Source organism: Miniopterus schreibersii (assembly GCF_964146895.1).
Source record: "Miniopterus schreibersii genome assembly, chromosome: 12".
Taxonomy (NCBI): Eukaryota; Metazoa; Chordata; class Mammalia; order Chiroptera; family Miniopteridae; genus Miniopterus; species Miniopterus schreibersii.
Window position 1 is genome coordinate 11,731,075 of NC_138112.1, and position 20,529 is coordinate 11,751,603.

General features: G+C 36.5%; 1 protein-coding gene across 1 annotated transcript in view; it reads right to left on the reverse strand.

The window, feature by feature from the left end:
• The window catches only part of ATM (ATM serine/threonine kinase), a 108,072-nt gene that overhangs the window by 20,531 nt on the left and 67,012 nt on the right, over positions 1 to 20,529 (reverse strand). Inside the window, exons 39-55 of the mRNA XM_081155496.1 lie at positions 19,643 to 19,730; positions 18,384 to 18,539; positions 16,563 to 16,650; positions 14,620 to 14,708; positions 14,419 to 14,521; positions 13,688 to 13,836; positions 12,206 to 12,310; positions 10,380 to 10,499; positions 7,745 to 7,979; positions 7,113 to 7,280; positions 5,680 to 5,793; positions 4,814 to 5,034; positions 4,109 to 4,316; positions 3,058 to 3,171; positions 2,264 to 2,422; positions 1,683 to 1,821; positions 392 to 474 (exon numbers count right to left, since the gene is read on the reverse strand). Of these exons, the coding sequence (XP_081011622.1) occupies positions 392 to 474; positions 1,683 to 1,821; positions 2,264 to 2,422; positions 3,058 to 3,171; positions 4,109 to 4,316; positions 4,814 to 5,034; positions 5,680 to 5,793; positions 7,113 to 7,280; positions 7,745 to 7,979; positions 10,380 to 10,499; positions 12,206 to 12,310; positions 13,688 to 13,836; positions 14,419 to 14,521; positions 14,620 to 14,708; positions 16,563 to 16,650; positions 18,384 to 18,539; positions 19,643 to 19,730 (2,339 nt within the window). The remainder of the gene's footprint in view (positions 1 to 391; positions 475 to 1,682; positions 1,822 to 2,263; positions 2,423 to 3,057; positions 3,172 to 4,108; positions 4,317 to 4,813; positions 5,035 to 5,679; positions 5,794 to 7,112; positions 7,281 to 7,744; positions 7,980 to 10,379; positions 10,500 to 12,205; positions 12,311 to 13,687; positions 13,837 to 14,418; positions 14,522 to 14,619; positions 14,709 to 16,562; positions 16,651 to 18,383; positions 18,540 to 19,642; positions 19,731 to 20,529) is intronic.

Here is a 20,529-nt window from a genome sequence, read left to right on the forward strand (position 1 = left end):
GCTGTAATGCATCGGTCAATATACTCTAATGCATACAGAACTTTTAAAACCAATAACACAATTAGGAACTTTCTTGCCAAGTTAAAAGTTAATCTTGGCATAAGCACATGGAATCTTTCCTCCTTCTGGCCAATGAAGGTAACCTTCTTCATAAAAAAAGGTGGGGGTATGAAGCTGAAGGCAGAAGAAAAGCAAGCAGTAGAAGCCTTTAGGCATTTTAATGCTTGAGCAAAGGAAATCTAATAAAAAACAACAACTATAGGGTGAAATAAATGAAATTGCCAATATTTAACCAATTCTGAACTACAAACAAAGGTGATTTCACATGATTTAACCTAATAGGAGGAATTTAGTTTAATAAAAGAAATCAAAAGAGTTAATGGTAAATTACCTTAATTTCCATAGTAGGAACAACCACGTCTTCTAAATTCTTAAGTTTAGTAATTGGCTGATCTGCTGGAATTTTTATGCCCTCTGTATTTAAAATAAAGAGCTTTTAGTGACAACTGAAATTGAGGAACAGCAGTGAAGGTAAAGCACAATTCAGCAGATGTCACAGACCCCGACCCGTAGCTGATCTGTGGTTTAGGCTGATTTAGAAATGAAGACCCAAGGGCTCAGGACACAACATAGTTCAGGGTCAGAGCAGAACAATGGTTAACAGGGTTTTCAAATGCCCGTGCAGGTTACCTGGCACATTCCACCTGAGGGGCCAGGATGAGCACCATAAGACAATTACATGTTGTTGTTTTTTAAAGTAATTACATAAGGTAATTACATAATGTCCTCCTGCCATATTACTATGAGAAGTGACTAAAGGACATGACGATATTTTTTGTTTGCTTAGACTGCAGGGGTGGGGAACCTTTTTCTGCCAAGGGCCATGTGGATATTTATATCATTCGAGGGCCATAAAAAATTATCAACTTAAAAATTAGCTATAATAAAAGCTCCTAGATTTATTCAATTTCAAGTCCCACCTGTGGATGCCTTGGCAGAGCCAGACCAAATGATTTTGAGGGCCATAAACGGCCGGCAAGCCGGACGTTCCCCACCCCTGGCTTAGAGGAACACAGTAAGTCTCATTCTTATTTTAAAGTAATAAGAATTTAAGTGTGAAGATAAGATTCTAAACAGAAAAAGGAATATCATAATTAAAGTATGGGGAGAGAGGTACTTATAAATGGATGCACATAAATATTATAGCAGCTTATAATTATTTGAACAGACACAGCAAGAAGAGTGATGGATTACATACAAGCCATTCTATGGAGGAAATGGATGTTTTCATTTTTAAGTCCTAGGGCACAGTGAGTAACTAATATATTTTTCAAAAACCTTTGACTCTAAAACTTTCAGTTACTCAGTTATAATTTTAAAGGATTTGCTTCTATGCAATTCTCTGCAATAGACGGTCACCCAGAGATATCAAATAATTCAGTGCAGTCATCTATTGTCAGTCCCACCGAAAGACACTAAATGGAAAAGTGAAGGGTGTTGAAGCTATTAGATAGAAATTAAGTTTTGGATTATGTGTGAATTGTAATCATCAGGACCTTCATCTCTGTAATTACAGACTGCTTGTGATTTCAAAGAGATTTACATTATTAGCTCTATAATTAACATATCCCTAGAGAGAATAACACAGCTAGAAAGAAACGCGCAATCTTTTAAACACATACTTCTCTGAGTCCTCCACTGAGTGGCATCAAAATTTGCTAATATAATATAAGCATCACAAAGTGTCTCAACACTTCTGACCATCTGAGGTCTCCTACTTCTGATAGTACATATTATTTTGTTTGCAGCCTTGATTCGATCCTATTCATAAAAAACAAACAAAAAACAATGCATAAGAAAATACTCAACACTTCAACTTTTCAGTTATAACAACAAAAGAAAAAAAGAATGCAAGCACACACACAGACAATGAAAGGACTATAATCCCTCAGATCCAAACAAGACAGTCCCGATGAATGAAATACATAAAAGGCATAATCATCTCAAGAGTAAACGGCGTAGGTGCCTTTCAAAATATATTTTTTATTTGCTCATTGCTATGAGGAAAAAATGTGAAATATTATTGGTACCATTTATAAATTTTGAACCAATTTTAGGTGGCATCATAATAACAAAGGATTTGCACACTGAATCTAGTCACAACACACATTTTTAGAATCACTGGGACTTAAGAAAATAATATTATGGGAAAATATGAATATCACAATTGTATGTAAACATTATGTATGTTTAATCCCAATACCTCATCAAGCTGAGAGCTCTGTTTAGGTGTCCTTTTAGTTATTCTACTCCTTTCTGCTGCCTCCGGCTTGGTCAAAGATTCATCTTTGTTTGCATTTGCTAAGGCCAATATAATAAACAATGTATGATGGGGGTGATCCGTTGAAATTCTAGAGATGAGCTGTCACAAATGAAGAACTATTAGTTTTATGCAAAGAAACAAAAAAGTAGAAAATCCACAACACTTTTCATTTTGTTTAAGATATGTATTGCCCTGGCCAGTGTCGCTCAGTGGTTAGAGTGTCGGCCCAGGCACCAAAGGGTCTTGGGTTCGATTTCCGGTCAAGGGCACGTACCTGGGCTGCCGTTTGATCCCTGGCCCAGATTGGGGCACATGCGGAAGGCAACCAATCAATGTGTCTCTTTCACATCGATGTTTCTCTCTCTCTCTCTCTCTCTCCCCCCTGCCCCGCTCCTTCCCACTCTCTCTAAAAACCAATGGAAAAAGTATCCTCAGGTGAGGATTGACAAAAAAGAAAAGAAAAAAAAGATATGTGTTACTGTACTAGATACCACAGTGGGTGAGCTGCGTGTGCGTGTGGAGAGACAGAGGTATGTGAGGAATAAAAGAAAGTAAGTAACTTATGTGCAGTGAGAGGAGACAAAAGGAAATCTTTAACCCTGCCCTTATATAGCAGATTAAATAGGACTAAACATTTTTTTGTATTTCCACTTTCAAGAATGGAACAGCAGTATATATTTGGCATAGTATATAATAATAGAAAAGCAATTGTTTTGATTTTCAGATTTACTTACATTATTGAGGACTTCATGAAATCCTAGGCCTCCCATCATCTTGGTCCCCATTCTAGCAGCCAATTGGTACATAAGAGGCAAAAATTTATATGATGGAATCTTCATTCCATCTCTCTATCATTAAAAAAAAAATCAAAATTAAGAAAAATTGCATTTCAAATGGTCTTACATCTAAGCAAATAAATTACTCTAAGGAAATGCTGTTCAACTAGCACAACCACCTAGTGGTTGTTAATAAAAGTTCACTACATTTTTTCCCTTATTTATCTTATCTGAAAATCTTTCAGATGGACATTCTAGATTGATTCATCAGTAAGTCATAGTATTTGATCCTAAATTAAATTGCACTGAGAACTGAAATCCTTGGCACTGCTTATATTCCAGTGAATTCAGGGCGGGCAATTGTGGATCTGAGGACCACGGTGATCCTGACTCCTGAGAAGTCAGTATAATAAAATGGGATAATTACTACTCCCTATATGCTATATGTGACAGGACTGTGCACGAATAACAGAGCCTAGTTGTATTTATTATGAGTCTTCTCATTCTTTTCATCCAGCAGAACCATTTTACTTTTAAGCTTCAAACTGACTGCCATTATATATATAATTAACATAACTTTAACATTAGGTGTCATCTATAAAATCTAAGATTTTTAAATAAATACTTACAAAATACTGCTGCTCTGATGCTTTCTTAAAATATACATTTTTTCCATTTACAAAAGTAACTCACTGTAAAAATTCCAAAAAAGCATAAAGCAGGGGACAAAACACACTTGTGACCACATCATTTTTAACTGTTTTCCAAATCCCCTACTCTAGCATTCTGGGTACTTTCCTGAGGTAACTGCAAAGAAATAGGAAAATACTGACCTAACCTCTCTCATCTCCATATAACACTGCATCATTAGAGCTAATTAAGTACACCTACACACACTTGAACCTGCGTGCACTATGAAACAAAGAAGTATTCATAATCCATGACACTGAGGGACTTATGCCTAAGATTTAAAGCACTGGGTAGAATACTGGGTTGAAAGACAACTTGCCTTCATCATGCCATTGACTTCAGAAACTCCAGAATTTTCAAGCCAGAGGGAACAAAGACGAAATATCCATGTATCATGCCCTTCTCCACTTAATAGGCAACTGATGTAATTTTCAACAGCTTTACATAAGAAGCGTTTCCGATCTTCTTTCAGCGCACGGAGTGCACATTCATCCAGCTCCAGCTCTCGCTGAACCTTTATTGTGTATCTTACATTGAATAATCAAAGTAAAACACAAAAGCCATCAAATTTCATAGAACTACAAAATCATACATGATATACAACATAAATGAAAAATCAGAAAAAGCAAAATTCTAAGGATTATAAAGGGAAGAAAATTAATTTTTATTTATTTTGTCTTAAAATAAGTTTGTGCGATTCAAAAGCTATCTTAGGCAACCAAAGGCGAGTGGATTCTACCTAATGTATTTAGTTAACTTTATTCTCTACTTACACTAAAATATACAGAGCAAAGGCAGGCCTGAACAAAGGGTGTAATTACATCAAGTAGATAACTCTTTGTATTTAATTTTAACATCCATTTCTTTTCATCTCATTTCAACAAACAAAAAAAGCAAAACATAAAGCTAACACACATACACTCTACAATGACCTTAGAACAAGGGCATGAATTCTGTGTATCTGTATATATACAGTCACTGTATATCTGTTTATCTTGTCACTTGTAGACACCTAGTTAGTTACCTGTCATTGGACTGAATTTTATGTTCCCTAAGAAGGCCCACTTCCTCTTTGGCCCTCTTCAGGAGAGCTTGTTTATTTTCAAATTCTGATGATTTCATGTAGTTTTCAATCCTCTGGTACTGAGTATCTGAGAACCGTGCTAATGAGAGAAATGCCTTCATTTGTCCATTTCTGAGCTCATCATTACTTTCTCCATCATAACTTCCAGCAACTTCCACTGCCTTCAAGAAAACACAATCCATTTATATTATATTTATAGGTACTAGAGGCATCTCAAGAATCACTCGGGTCAAAGAAATACCTACACTAAAGTTTAACTTATTTATGTATTACGTACATCTTATGAAGAACACTATTTTCTTGACTTTTCAAAACAACTGTGACAGTGACAGCTAATATTTGTAAAGAACTGTGCAAAAACAAAGGGTTCTATAAAATTTAAAGACAATCATATTAAGCTTTTCATGTTACATTTATTTAGTGAAGTAACTATTTCCAAAATTAATTAAACAAAAACAATAAGAGGGAGAAACAGGAAGGTTGAAAGGGGCTGGAGTACTGAAGTCTTGCAAAGGCTGACTTGCATACTCCTTAATCAGTTAGTTCTGTAGATAAATAAATGGAGAAATTATCGGAAACAACTTATTGAAAGAGTAGCTGCTGGTGGGGAGTAAAAAGGGAGACACATTTGAGCTCACTTTTAAAATATGCTCCTCCTTTTGCAACATTCTGTTCCATGCTGCCCTAAAGTTATATAGAGCTACAACAGCAATAACACACAGAAAAGTGAAATCACACTTTATATGCTTTTGAAAAAAATTTGGCCTTGCTAAACAACTGTCTTCAGGGTTCCTAAAAAACCTTACCTTTTCTAGGTAGGTCTGCATGATGACCGCAGGATTTTCTAGGCAAGTTTCTGCTAACCAGTTGCCACAAACCCTCAGACATTCTGTGTGTATAAGTTTTAGGCTGGGATCATTCTGTATATGAAAAGCAAAATGTAATTCAATATCAGGACTATACAAAAATATCTTCCACTAGGAAAAAAGGCAGGTTAATGTTTTTCCTCACCTGCTTCACCATACAACAATTTTAATAATCCAGGCATGTAGTTCATGAAATATCATCCTCTACTGTTTACTACTATTACTATTATTGCAGAGATTCACAATTATTGAGTACTTGTATATGCCAGGCACTTTCTAAGGGCCTTATGGATATTAACCCATTTAATCCTATGAAATGAGTATTATTATCCTTAATTTGCAGAGTAGAAACTAAAACTGAAGTACAAAGAGGGTAGGTAATGCCAGGCAGCCTTACTCAGGGCCCATACTGTTAGGCAATGTTTAAATATCATATCATATTGGCTCCCAGTGCTCTGGTGTAATAATGAATTCTCTAATAATGGAAGATGTCATACCAGTGCCCAATATCAAAAGACAGTAAGTTGATATTCACTGATCAGGTATATGTCAGAAGGACACTACTGTGACCAAAACTTTTAACGCTTTGTGATTCCTACAAATGCCTCTACTTTTGTCCACTGTGTGTGCTGGAAATAAAGCTGTAGAAGCAGCTACATTTTCAATAACTAATAGGTAATGCTAGATAAAATATTAGACATTATATTTTCATAGTATTTGTATTGACAACCTACTTGTTCCAACTTGTGTTTTTTTTAATATTTTTTTGTTGATCCGCACCCGAGGATATTTTTTCCATTGTTTTTTTGGGGATGGGGGGTGGAGAGAAACACTGATGTGAGAGAGACTCTTCGATGGGTTGCCTCCCCCACTCACCCCAACCAGGGCCAGGGGTCGAGCCTACAAACGAGGCACATGCCCTTGGCCGGGATCGAACCAGGGACCCTTCAGTACACAGGCCGATCGATGCTCTATCCACTGAGCCAAACCGGCTAGGGCACAACCTGCTTTTTAAAAAACTTTTGTTCTCTCAAGCATTTTTCTCTTCTTTAGATTTTTGCTATTTCAAATTTATAATAGCTATTTCATGCTTGTTTCCCACATTCCTATCTTCTTGAATTCTAAAGAGTATATTTTAAAAAGGCATTGGAATAAATAAAATAAATTTATCACAAGATGGACTGACAGAACTGTTGCAATAGGAAAAATGAATCCTTTCTAAACCCTTTTACAAATACTAATTTTTCAGATGCCTTTTTACAATTTCTCATTCATGGGTCAGTAATTTCAAGGCTTTAATAATAATATTTAAAGCACAGTAATTTTTTTTATAACAGTAAACTACTAATTCAGCCAATAAAAAAAAAGTGAACCTCCAAGCAACTGGCATCCAACGTTTTGATAATTTGCTTGAGAATGCTCAGGGCAAGGCTCTGCTCCTGCTTCGCCCAGAACACTTGCGCCTCCTCCAGCTGCCACCCCGACACTCCGCAACCAGCTGAATTATACTGTTTAATTTGAAATATTGCCCTTTCAGGGAGCTGAAATGAAAAGAACATGTGGAAGTAAATACTGTTATTATTATTACTACTACCACTAATAATAACAATAAAAGCAGCAACTACCACTCACTGAGGACTTGACTGTTCGTCAGAACTGTCTTAAGTCTATCTCTACCTGCCTTCACCAGCCCCCACATCTGCCTGTTTTTCTCACATATAATGTATGTGTGTGTATACACACAGTATATAAAATCTTTGAACTGTTACCAATATAGGTTATAAATAGGAAATTGAGGCTTAGAGGAGGTAAGTACCCTGTCCAAGGCTTAAACTCAGGTCTAATTCCAAAATGGGAAACCTTAGCTTAAACAATTATGCTGTATAATAGTTTAATAGTGATCTCTGTCTCTCAATGGCATTGTTTTTTAACTCATGCCTTCTATTTTCTAGGTAATTTAAAGACAAAGGGCAAGAGGTGAGATGACAGTTTTAAATCCTATTACCTGGGTGTTCTTGAAAGTTCGGGCTAGTATGGAGAGTTCTACAAGATGCTTGGTGAGTATGTCCTTAATACATTCTTTTTGGGAGTTCTCCATTTCCTTTTCCATCAAGAGCTCCAAAATGACTGTGCGTAGAGCCATGATAGGCTCCTGAAAGCTAAAATCACTGTCTTTGAGAAGCTGGGAGTGTTTCCGCCACTTAATGTATACTTCAGAGGGTTGCCTATCCATGACTGATCTGAAAGCAAAATCATAGAATTCACGTAAGGAAGAGACATGGCAAAAAATTCGCTATTATGCAAGTTCTAAATTTAAGATATAATAAATACAAAGACATTTGTTACTTTAACAAGACTGGAACTTCTAAATAATCCAAAGTGAGGACCAAAGTTTAGAAAACTACAAAATGGTCCAAACTCTGAGGGTCAGCAGAGAGGCCAGAGACAATGAACATTTTAAAAGATTTTCTTAAAAATGCTCAGACTTCACAAAAAGAATTTCTAAATATACTGTCTTCTGAAGTGAGAACACATTCATCAGGCCTGCCACACCTCTAGACCTGCTTCCATGCTCCTTGTAGTAAAAGAGGACATGTCAGCAGGGAAACAAAGGCAACTCTAATTTCCTACTGTGCCTGCCTGGCGCAGGGGATGGCTCTACGCATAACTGCAGCCGCGAAGAAATCGCAATCCAGGGAAGGAAGTGCTGGCAAAGGTTTCATACACCAACGTTATTATTAAAGGGAAAGAAAATGCATGCTGCACAATTAGTTTATATGAACAGTGTGCTTCCCTGATGTTTACACTAAGCAATACTGTCTAGTCCATCAGGACTACTGTACTGAGAGAAACTAAGATGGAGCAGGGAGATAACGAAGATTACAAGGTGCTAACAAGCTCTTTTAGTTGCTTGATAAAGGAAACAGTGACACAAATTCACAGAACCAAAACGAATTCCTCCCAAAATGATCCTAGAGCAAGAGTACTAAACTTTTTAATCTCAGAAACCCCTTTACACTCTTACAAATTATTGAAGACCCTAAAGAGCTTCTGTTTATTGGATTATATCTATTAATATTGACCACATTAGAAACTAAAACTGAGAAGATTCAAATATATATTAATTTATTTAAATGACAATAATAAATCTACTATATATCCTAATTAACATTAAAAAAATAACCACAGTTCTCAAAACAAACTATAGTGAGAAGAATGGCACGGTCTCACACTTCCGCCAATCTTTCTGATGTCTGGGTTAATAGATACAGGTGAATTCTCATCTTTGCTTCTGCATTTGGTTTGTTGTGATATGTTTTGGTTGAAGTACATGAAGTACAGATATGAAGATGGAAAAGGGAGGAGTGTGCTATTAGTCTTTTCAGATAATCGTGCATATTTTTCTCTGATACCTCAAAAACGTCACTGTACCTTATGAAAGAATGAGAGCAAAGAAAGGAAACAACACCTTAATTACTATAATTATAAAGACAGCTAATTCATGGGCCCCTGAGCAGACCTGGGAACCCTCAGGAATCTCTATCCCCCTTCAGAACTGCTGCTCCCCAGGTCATCAGACTTCCCTGCTGCCTCTCTTCCTGTAATTCCCTACCAGAGCCAGAGCCAGTCTTACTCTTTAGGGGTTTCTTAAGGCATCCTATTCTCTCTTTAGCTGAGGACATCTTTCATTCAGAGGAAGAGTCCCTGGATTCGGGGCAGTAAGAACTGCCGATATTAATGGAAGCAGACAGCAGTCTTGCTCCTTTCTTCTCCAGCTAAGAGGAGCCACATCAGCGACTGTACAATTTTGAAAAACTGTGTTACTTTCTGACTCTAAATTCCCCTTCTCCTTTCTACTCACAAAGCATATTCCAAGCTTTAGTTTAGCATAAAGGTACAGTGATCTCACCAAATTATACCCTCCTTCCTTCCTCTTATAATAATAATAGTGACTCAGAATGACAGAGCTACAAGGCGCGCTAGAGACCATCAAATATAAATCTCCCATTTAAAAATGAGGAAAGGGAGCCCAAAAAGGATGAGTGACTTTCTCAGGGTCACGAAACCCAAACTGAGATCTGTAGCATCCTGAATAGCTGTTTTAGCCCATTTCCCAATATTCTAGATCACTTCCTTCACACATTATAAGAACCCACACACACCTACTCCAAATTCACTGACAGTTGTTGAATGAAGACCACTGAATGTTCAGCATGAATCAGTCACCAGGAAAATGCACTGGGGATGCAAAACAAACGAGAAACTGGGCCCCACTCTTAGGGACTTCTAGTGTAGCATGGCAGAGTATATATGCAATGACACTGAAGCCAACGCACCGCTAAACAGAATGGGGAACAATATGCCACAGCAAGAAATAAGAGGAAACATTGTTATCTAGGGTAGAAAAGGGAAAACTGTGAAAAGAGGAAAATACACAAAGCTAAATTTTAAAAACTTGAATTTTTACATTCAATATTTTAAAAATATTTATTTTAATAAGAGTACAGTTCACTAATCAACTTACATCTTGATAAAAGGAAAAACCCCAAACCTGCTGGTCTCTATTTTGATTTTTTAAAGTCACTGCTGGAAACAGAAAAACTACAACTGAGGATCACAAAGTCATATTAATGACATACCTTGAGAAAAGCTCCCCAATGTCTTCGAGCTCTCCAATGGCCTGCAACCTGCTAAGTGCAGGGTAGAGTGAACACACAGACTCAAGGCTGCCCTTACACAACTCTTCTACTTCTTTTACTCTAGTGGCAGAAAAGACAAGACAATTCGAAAACTAAGAAGAGGTTTTCAGGAAGAGAAACGTTCCAACCTGTTGTTAAAGAGTCTCATCATAGGCTTTGATTTTGATCTAATTCTAATATTCGCAAGCATCTAATGCAGTGAAAACAAATTAAGGCTTGGAATTGTACAGACCTAGATCTAACGTGCCCTAGACTTTGGGCACATTACTGGCTTCCTCTGAATCTAAGCTTTTCCCTTCCAGAATTACTTTGAAGATTAGAGAATACATATAAAAAGAGCCTACGTGGCTAGAACATAGTAGGCACTTAAATGGTAGCAATATGATTTCTGGAACAAAATACAGGATTTAATAGGTAACTAGCTACTGTTAAACAAAAAGCAGTGTTACAGCCTTAGCCAGTTTGGCTCAATGGTTAGAACATTGGCCCGCGGATTGAAGGGTCCCAGGTTCGATTCCAGACAAGGGCAAGGACCTCGGTTGCAGGCTCCATCCCCAGCCCCAGTCGGGGCTTGTGTGGGAGGCAACCAATCGATGTGTCTCTCTCACATAGATGTTTCTCTCTCTCCTTCCACTGTCTCTGAAAAGCAATGGAAAAAATATCCTCAGGTGAGGAAAAAACAGACGACAGTGTTACAATTGTTTAGTCTGTAATAGGTAAGTACTTTCAGGGGCAATGTCTCATTTGTGCCCCATAAGAAGCCTGTAAGAAGTGACCATTAGTCACTTTATAAAAAACATTAATACTAAGAGAGGTAAATTCCATACAACTACTAAAGTAGACAAGATTAAAACTCTCAGTGTGCTGGTCCAGGAAGAGAACAGAGGAGTGGCAATCAACAAAACTTGCATGGGAGTTCGGTGTAAAAAATTGAGCTGGGGTTCCAAAGGGAATTGTTTTTAAAGGAAAGAATATATTTGAACCACATAAACAAAGAAAAATGTATTACATTAGAAAAAACAATGTGACAATTTGTGTAAGCACCTAGCCCATATGAGCATGCTCCCACATCTAAAACAAAACATAAAAACAATGTAATATATGTAATATTTGACAAGTGTGCATTAAAGAATTCTCTAACATGTAACATGTAAAAAGAAATAAATAATTTCCAAGATACAGAAAACAGTTAATGTAAGCAAACCCACAATTCTTATAAAAACATGCTGGCAGAAGATAAAACTCATCTGAGCACTCATTTTTCAGATGTGCAAAAACTACGAAACTCTTCACCACTGGATGTTGCCCCCTCCCCCATTTGCACTGTCTGAGTTTCAACACTTGAAATTTTTTGAGAGGAGGGCGGGAATGACAAAGAAAATCTGACTCCCTGGCCGGTGTAGCCCAGTGGTTAGTTAGAGCGTTGGCGTGCACTGAAGCCTCAGGTTCGATTCCCGGTCAAGGTTGGGGCGAGTGTGGGAAGCAACCAGGCACTGTGGCTCTCTCACATCGACGTTCTTTTCTTTCTCTCTCCCTCTCTCTCTTTCTCTCTCTCCCTTCCCCTCCCTCCCACTCTCTCTGAAAAGCAATGGAAAAAATATCCTCAGGCGAGGATTAAAAAAAAAAGTAAAGAAGCAACCTGACTATAGGCCCCAAATTCTAATCCCACCCAGTACAAATCCTTACAGTAAAATAATTTGTCAAGTTTTCAGAAAAGAAGCCTCAACATTACATGTTAAAATACAATAACTTTCTTTTTATAATACCTGGCATATCTGAGACTTTCATAAAATGTGGAGAATTCTCTGTCTCTTAAAGACTGCAAAGCATTGTACAACGATTCATGGTAACTGGTTCCTTCTATTCCTTTGCTGTGAGGTAATTTTTAAAATAAAAGAAAAAACACTTTAAAACAAAGAATCTTAAGATATGCATGTATAAATAATTTCACCAAGAGACAAAATTTTAAAACTAAAATTAAGATTTCTCCATTTTGAAAAATTCATTTCTAGAAATTTCAGTAAGAACTACAAAGAATTTGGTCATTTAAGTTCTTTGAGCAGAAAAAATAAATTTCTTACATATTGTGCCTGGTTCTAAATATGCTATATTCTTACTTATTTATTCAATAAACACCAACTATGTGCCAGGCACCAGGCACCAGGTTTAGATGCAAACTGGTCAGATCAGTTCCATTCTCATGGAGTTTATGTTTGGAGGAGAAAGACAATAAATAAGAAAAATATCAGGTAGTGACAAAGGACATGCAGAGAATTAAAACAGTAATAAAAGAGAATGACTATTTTAGACTGGGTATCAGGTAAAGTGTCTCTGAGAAGTGACATTATTAAACTAGAATCTGAATAACAAGCAGCAACACACATGGTAACAGGGGGGAAAAAGATCATGTAAGGTCTTTAGGTAGAAACAGCTTTGGCCTGATAAAAAAACCGAGAAGGCCTCTGTGTTGAAATGAAGCGGCGAAGGGAAGAACAGTGTGTGGTGATTTACAGAAGCAGGCAGGAACAAGCTCACAGACTAAAATGTTTTTAATATGAAAGCATATCTCTAGTTTTATAGCAATCTAATAGTTTGAAATTTGAAAGAAATGCCAATTAATAAAAAAATGTTTTCTATGAAGTCAGTTAAAAATACAGTTAATATAATCTAATTATTTGGTGTTCACATCATCAAAAGACTTTTCAGCATAAATACAAAATATTTTATTAATTAAGGTATTTAGCTTTTCATTCAGAAAACATGGTAATCTTACATCTATGTTATAAATATTATTGTCCTGTGTTAGTAATTTAGCAGTATTATTTTAATTAAAGAAAATATTTCATAAATAAAAGTAAACAGTCTTTTGTGTTCTATCCAGTTAATAAAATGCTATCTGACCAACTGAAATGTTTGCAGCAGGGAGTGGGGAGGGAAATGGATATATTTTTCTTTGGATTTATAAATATAAGTGAGAAGATTCTCACGAGAAAATACTTCTTATATTTCTATTTTCAAATATGCTTGGGGGAGGGGGTAGAGTTGCCCTAATGGAAGAGAGTGAAATTCAAGCCTAGGTATATTAACTGCTTACTGCTATCTTATTTAAGCATGTAGGCATATCTATAGTTTGCAAGATCTCAAAAACATAAAAACAGAAATCCTGTTATATTCATTGAGCAATACTTAAAAAGTGTATTGTTTACAACTAAAGAAATGACGATTAAACATGTCAGAGTTCATCTTACTTAACAGAAGTGCAGTGGTCCCACTGCATATTCCTCCATGCTGCTTGGTAATGAAGTTCCTGCAGTTCAGCAGACCACTCTTTATTTTCGTCACCTAATCCTTTTAAGTAGACAGAAAGAATATGACACAGTCCCAAATTCTGCAAGGCCTGAGGAGTTTAAAAAAAAAAAAGTAAGTAATCAAAAATAACAGAAAACTAGAGAAATAAAATATAACAATCAAAAGTGAAAAGTATCTTTTAAAAAATTTTAGTAGTGCACAATATATCACTTAAAATTCCTAAATATCAGTTGCTATGTTCCCCCCAAAACACAAAGCTAGAGCTCAAAGGTCTCTAGTATTTGATTAAAGGGTGGTTAAGGAATGTTCGCCAGTAACAGAAATGACATCTCTGGGACCAACTCTAATGCAAACTATAAGAAACAGTTTACATGAGATCATCCAGGTGAAGGACTTCGTTCACTACATGGCACATTGTACAGTCAAGAAATGTCTTCTACTGTTAGCTAACAGGATTATGATCAACAAACCTACACTATCTTTTAGGTCAGGGACCTGTCCAATTTACCTGTGCATCCCTCTGACTTTCCAGCCCAACGCCTGAAAAACAGGCAATTTTCAGTCCTATACCTACAATTTATCAGGCTGTGTAAATACTCTACTGACATACTGAAATAACTTCAGCACTATACTTGTAGTGCTTTTTTACCAAAGCAGGAAAAAAAAATACCTGAATGATTCCTGCCTGGCGAGTTGATGAAGAGATGGCTGTCTCAAGGTCATAAGTTACTAGGGCTTTCATCCACATTGCTTCATGTTCATATGTTCGTAGTCTGTAATTAAAGATTACAAAATATCTTTGAGTTCTACATGCATGTAACTCCTCTAGAAGCAGAATTACAACACCATTACCTAGAAAAATGCAATTTACCTCGTAAGGGGTTGCAGCATCTTCCCTCCGCCACAGCCATACAGACTATCTGGCTCTCCTATGCTTCTGTAGATTTCTAAGAGCAGATCCTAGAAACATGGAAACAACAAAAATTAGAGAGGAAAACTATCATTCTATGAATTCAGCAAATTGGAAACTTACCAAGATATAAATCTCAACACTAAATGCTATGTTATAAAGTACAATATGACATTAAAATATGCACTAAAGATTTGGGTTAGAAACACAGAAAGATCCCAGATAACAGAATGACAATGTAGTACCTGAAAGAACTGCTGACAATTTCATGAATTAGGTAAGAAATAAATCCCAACCGACCAGTCTGCCAACAGCTAAAACTGTAGATGGGGAAATGAAGTTCTGAAGAAAAGTCTGACTCTTAAAAATGGAATTTGGTTGGGGGGAAAAAAAGGCAGTGAGTTTTTCTTGGAAAGAAAACTAAAATTTGCATTATGTTATAATTGGTAAAGTGTGATATGGATAAAGAAATGGTTTGATGACTCAAATCTTTGTTGTAAAATTTACACAGGAGAAAATAATTCTGTTTAAATCATCTCAGTAAAATAAAAATAAAAGCTAGAAACTGTATTGCACAGAAAACTGATCAAGCAATTTAACTGCCTAAATGATGCTTGCTCTGGAGAATATTTCTTGAATAAAATTCACTGGTATTGGCATCATTTTGTAACTGTAACTAAACCGTTTCTATTCTTAAACATGAAATCAAGCCCTCGGTGTTGGAACATTCAGTACTTAAGCCTAGCACAGTGCCTGGTACACAGAACATATTCCAGAAACTCAGTGAAAAAGGTCAAGACTATAAAGAAGCAAAGAGGGAAAGAGAAAAATTGGGAAAATGAAATAAAAAAAGATAGAACTGCTTTCAAGCAAGGCATGGTTGATGGTGTTAAGTGTTAATGAAACATTAAGAAACACGTTGAATGAAAGGTGACCAGCAGACTTAGTAACATGAAGTGTATAGGTGCATTAGCAAGCGCTACTGCAGTGGAGCGTGGAAAGAGAGGAAATGGAGACACCAAATACAGAGAACTCTTTCAGAGTTTACTAGGAAGGGAAGGGAGGAAAAAAAGGGTGACACTTAAAAAAAACGAGAACACAGGGACGAGGAAACTGATTTTGCATTAGTTTGCAGGGAAATGTTCTCAATAAGGAAGTCTGATATGCTGAGAAGGGGCGCACAATACCATAAAAATAAATCTTCTGAGAAAGAGTTGGATAGGAGAAACTATTTCTCTACTTTAACAAGAGGAAAGGTTACAATGAGAGAGATTTCTATGATAGTAATTGTGGTGGGATTTGCTGTATACGTCCCATTTTCTCCAGAAGTAGGAGGCAAGCTAAAGCAAAAGCTAAAGCAAAAGCAACACAGAGATCAGAGGTTTAAGCGAAGTGGAGAAGTTGAAATTGTCATTTTAGAGGAATGAGTTGACCTAAGAAATTCAGTAAGAACAGGCAGATTTAAGAGTAGAAATCAAGAAATGTATAGAAGAAACTGTCTGCCCTGAGATGTGACACACAATAAGTAGTAAACAAATAAATATGTAATTATAAATGTTGAGTGCTATAAGGAAAATGAACAGGGTACTGTTGCAGAAAATATGTGGTATCAAATATCCTATGATACAGGTGGTTTTATGTCAATCTTTCTGATAAAGGAACTCAAGATTGGAAAGGTTAATTAGTGCAAGATTATACAATTTAGTGGCAGCATCAGGATTAGAACTCAGAAGTGTCTACTCCAAGGCCTAAGCTTCAAACCATAAATTTATGTATGTGACACTCATTCCAAAAAGTAAGTTTAGTTTGAAAATCAAATGACATCTGTACAGCCTCTATAACAAAATAATAATACAAAGTATAAACTAAATATTATCACAAATAGTAGGAACCATAATATTTACCTGTAGACTTATTCCAGTTTCTTCTTTACTTTTTTCACTCAAACTAGAAATGGTTGTGCTCTGGCTTCCCTCTTCAAATGCAAGATTTCTGTTGATCACAGAACACTTCTTTTAATGAGAATGTGCTATTTTGATGCTTTTGAATACATACACTATAGACTGATGGAAAAACTAACAAAGGTCACAAATAAAATATAGTGAAGCATTTATACTTTAAAACAGAATACCACTTAGACCTAGAATGAAAAACAAATTTGTGAATATTAGTTTTTCAATGAGAATTACATTTTAATGACAATGTTATATATGGGGAGGCTATATGCCAAAATATGCTTATTTATATAGACAGGCCTGTTTAAAAGCAGAGTAGCTGACACCCCCCCAATTCACTTCCTAACTATTCTGTCAGCAGTTTTACCGAAAGTTCAACCTCATCAATAATCACAGGCACACAAATTAAGATCACACTGAATCACCACTTAAACCTGATTTGGCACAAATTAAGAAGTCTGATAATACTAAGTTGGGAAACCTACACCCAAGATTATAACTAATAAGGGACATCAATAAAAAGGGGGAGGGGGGAACCTAGTAAGTTGCAGTAAGGATTAGAACTCAGATTTGTCTGCTCCAAGGCCTTAGCTTTAAACCATCCATTTATATGATAGTCAGTCCTATAAGTAATTTCAATTCTAAAATCATACCACCTACACAGTGCCTATAAAATACTATCATATGTGATAGCACCTCTATTATTTACCTATAAACTTATTCCAGTTTCTTCTTTACTTTTTTCACCCAAACTAGAAATAGTTGTACTTTGGCTCCCTTCTTCAAATGCAGGGCTTCCTACTCACGAGAAATGTGCCAACACAATACTTATTTGCTATTTCAATTTTTAATGTAAGTGATTTTGTGGTGGGAAAGTGAGGCTAGTTGTAAAAATAAACACTAGGCTATTTCAAATGAATAAGTTTGAGGAGGACAGTTGGGATAAACTATTTTTAATCTTAAACTTTCTTGGCTGTTGTTTGTTATTCACTATTTTCTAGGACTATAACTATTAGATTCCTATGAGAGTTCTAACTTAGAGGAAAAGCAAATTAAAGTGTTAGAAATACAGGCAGGTAACAAACAATGATGAAAGTTAATTTAGTCACAGAAAGAAATCAGTTACATTACTTCACAGTCAACAAGTAAAATGGATCTTGACTAAGCTGAGTGATAGTTAATTTAACTGAAATCAGGAATCAACCATTTGAAAAATATTTACTGCTCACTTATACTAAGTTCCCAATGCTAGTTGCCATTGGGAACACAGGGAAAAAGAATGGTCTCTGTCTCCCAGTAGCTCCCCAGCTGTATAATTTTTACAATTATTAAATAATAAATATCTCTATTTATTCCAGAACAGAATCACATACTTCTTTTAAAATTATCATTTCTTGCCCAGCCAGGTGTGGCTCAGTGGTTGAGCCTCGACCTAGGATCCAGGCGACTGGGGTTCGATTCCCGGTCAGGGCACATGCCCGGGTTGCGGGCTCAATCGCCAGTCAGGGGCATGCAGGAGGCAGCCGATCAATGACTCTCTCATCATTGATGTTTCTATCTCTCTCTCTCTCTCTCTCTCTCTCCCTTCCTCTCTCTGAAATCAATAAAGATATATTTTAAAAATAAATTAAAAAATAAAATAAAATTATCATTTCTCTTTAAAAGTTAGAAGACTTCTATCTAAAATATCTTTTAAATGAGAGAGAACAAAGTTAATCTTTCATATAAAGCTTTACTAAAACAATGTCAACACCAATGCAATTCCATTACCTTTGCTCTTGATCTTCCGTGTTTTTCTTATCTGCATAGATTTCTGCATAGAGTAATGCTGTAAAGTGAGCAGCACAAGACTGAGCTACCTTGGCAACCTCTAGATAATTCAACTTCAGCCAGAAAGCATCATCAAACACTGTTCCTGAAGAAGATCTAAAGAAAAATTCTAAATGAAGTCATGTCCATTTCTTTAACTTCAACATTAAAACATTGAATATTAATTTTCTTTTCAACATTAAAAGTATACAGACATAAAATATAATGGTAGCAAGTACTAGTTTAAAAAGAAAATTACATTCAAATAACCAAAAACCACATTTCCCCAATATATACAGTTGCCCCTTGGTATCTGTGGGGACTGGTTCCAGGACCCCATGCAGATACCAAAATTCACAGATGCTCAACTACCTAATATAAAATGGCGTAGTATTATGCAAATTCTCCCGTATACTTTAAATCAGCTGTAGATTACTTATAACACTTAATACAATGTAAATAGTTGTGATAGCGTATTGTTTAGGGAACAATGACAAGGAAAAAAGTCTGTACATGTTCAGAATAGATGCAACCATCATACACCTAACTACATATTACATGTCAGCAACATACAAGAATCTTTTTAAATGGCCAATTTTATGAAAATACTGTTTCTTCTAAGAAGCTGTTGCATGCCCTCCCTGTTTGCAGTTCATTTTCTCCTTAGTTTTTTTGTCTAGGTTGAGTTATTTAATAAAAACCTTTCACTGTGGTAACAGTAGGCCAGGACTGGATGGGATCATAGGTATTACCTTTTTCAAAACTAACAGCATAGAGATGTGACATAGTAGTGGTTAAGAGCACTGGTGTTAGCCCTAGCAGGTTTAGCTCAGTGGTTCTCAATGGTCAGAGCCCATGGACTGAAGGGTCCCAGGACTGAAGGGCCCATGGACTGAAGGGTCCCAGGTTCGATTCTGGCCAAGGGCACATATCTCTGTTAGAGGCTCAATCCCTGGTCCTGGCCAGGGCGTATGCAGGAGGCAACCAACCGATGTCTCTCTCCTGACATTGATTTAACCAAACTACTACCTAAAACATGAATTATTATAAGGAGGTAGAAGCATCACACAAATTAAATACAGCACTTTGCAGCCACTTCAAATAATCATGTTAAAATTCAGCCAACAAGTTACATATCACTTCAAATAATCAAGTTAAAATTCAGCCAACAAGTTACACTTCCAAATCCCCAAACTCAAGAAGCAATATTCATTAATTACCTCTTTTGTCTTCTCATGTAGTCCACAACAGCAAGCATTGTTCTTTGTGATTTTTTACCCAAGCAACATCGGGAAAAGTGCTCTGGCTCTGACAAACAAACAAAGATATCTCCTCTCAGTCCCAAGGGGACTTGCTTAAACACATTCTTGCTTTTGTGTGTTTACCTGTCTCCCTCTACACTATGAAAGGTTCTGGATGGCAGTGCCTAGCACAAAATTGGTTCTTAATAAATATGAATTGATAAATGGAATTTAATGTCATTTTTTAAAAATTTATCTTTATTGTTGAAAGTATTACAGATGCTCCTCTTTATTCCCTCACTGGCCTCCTCCACCCCGCTCCTACCCGCCCAGGCCTTCACCGCACTGCTGTCCATGCCCACGGGTTATGCATATAGTTCCTTAGTTAGTCTCTTCCCACCTCCTCCCCCTCCCTCTAAGACTCATCGGTCTGTCCCATGCTTCTGTATCTCTGGAAAATGGCTTTCTTTTTCTTTTGCTTGTGCTGAATAAAACTGAGAAGTTAATTGTAATTTATATTTTACGTCTGAAGGGGACTAATTCATTGATTCAACAAATATTTATCTAGGATCTTTTATGTACTAGGTACAGTATACAACTATGAATAAGGCAGACTATTTCTGACGACCTCGAACTCACTAACGAGCCTGAGCCTCTTAATACAATGTGGTAAGTGGTACGACGGGAAAAGTTTAAAATACCATAGGGGAGTATAGAAAGGATTGTAATCTCAATGAAAAAAGTTTCACAGCAAAAGTGAGAACTGAAAGAAGAGTAATGGTCCAGCAGGAGAAGAGGAATCGACAGTGTTCCAGGCAGTAGTGACACTGCCTGAGATGGCTGGAACAAGAGAGAACTTGGAGAAT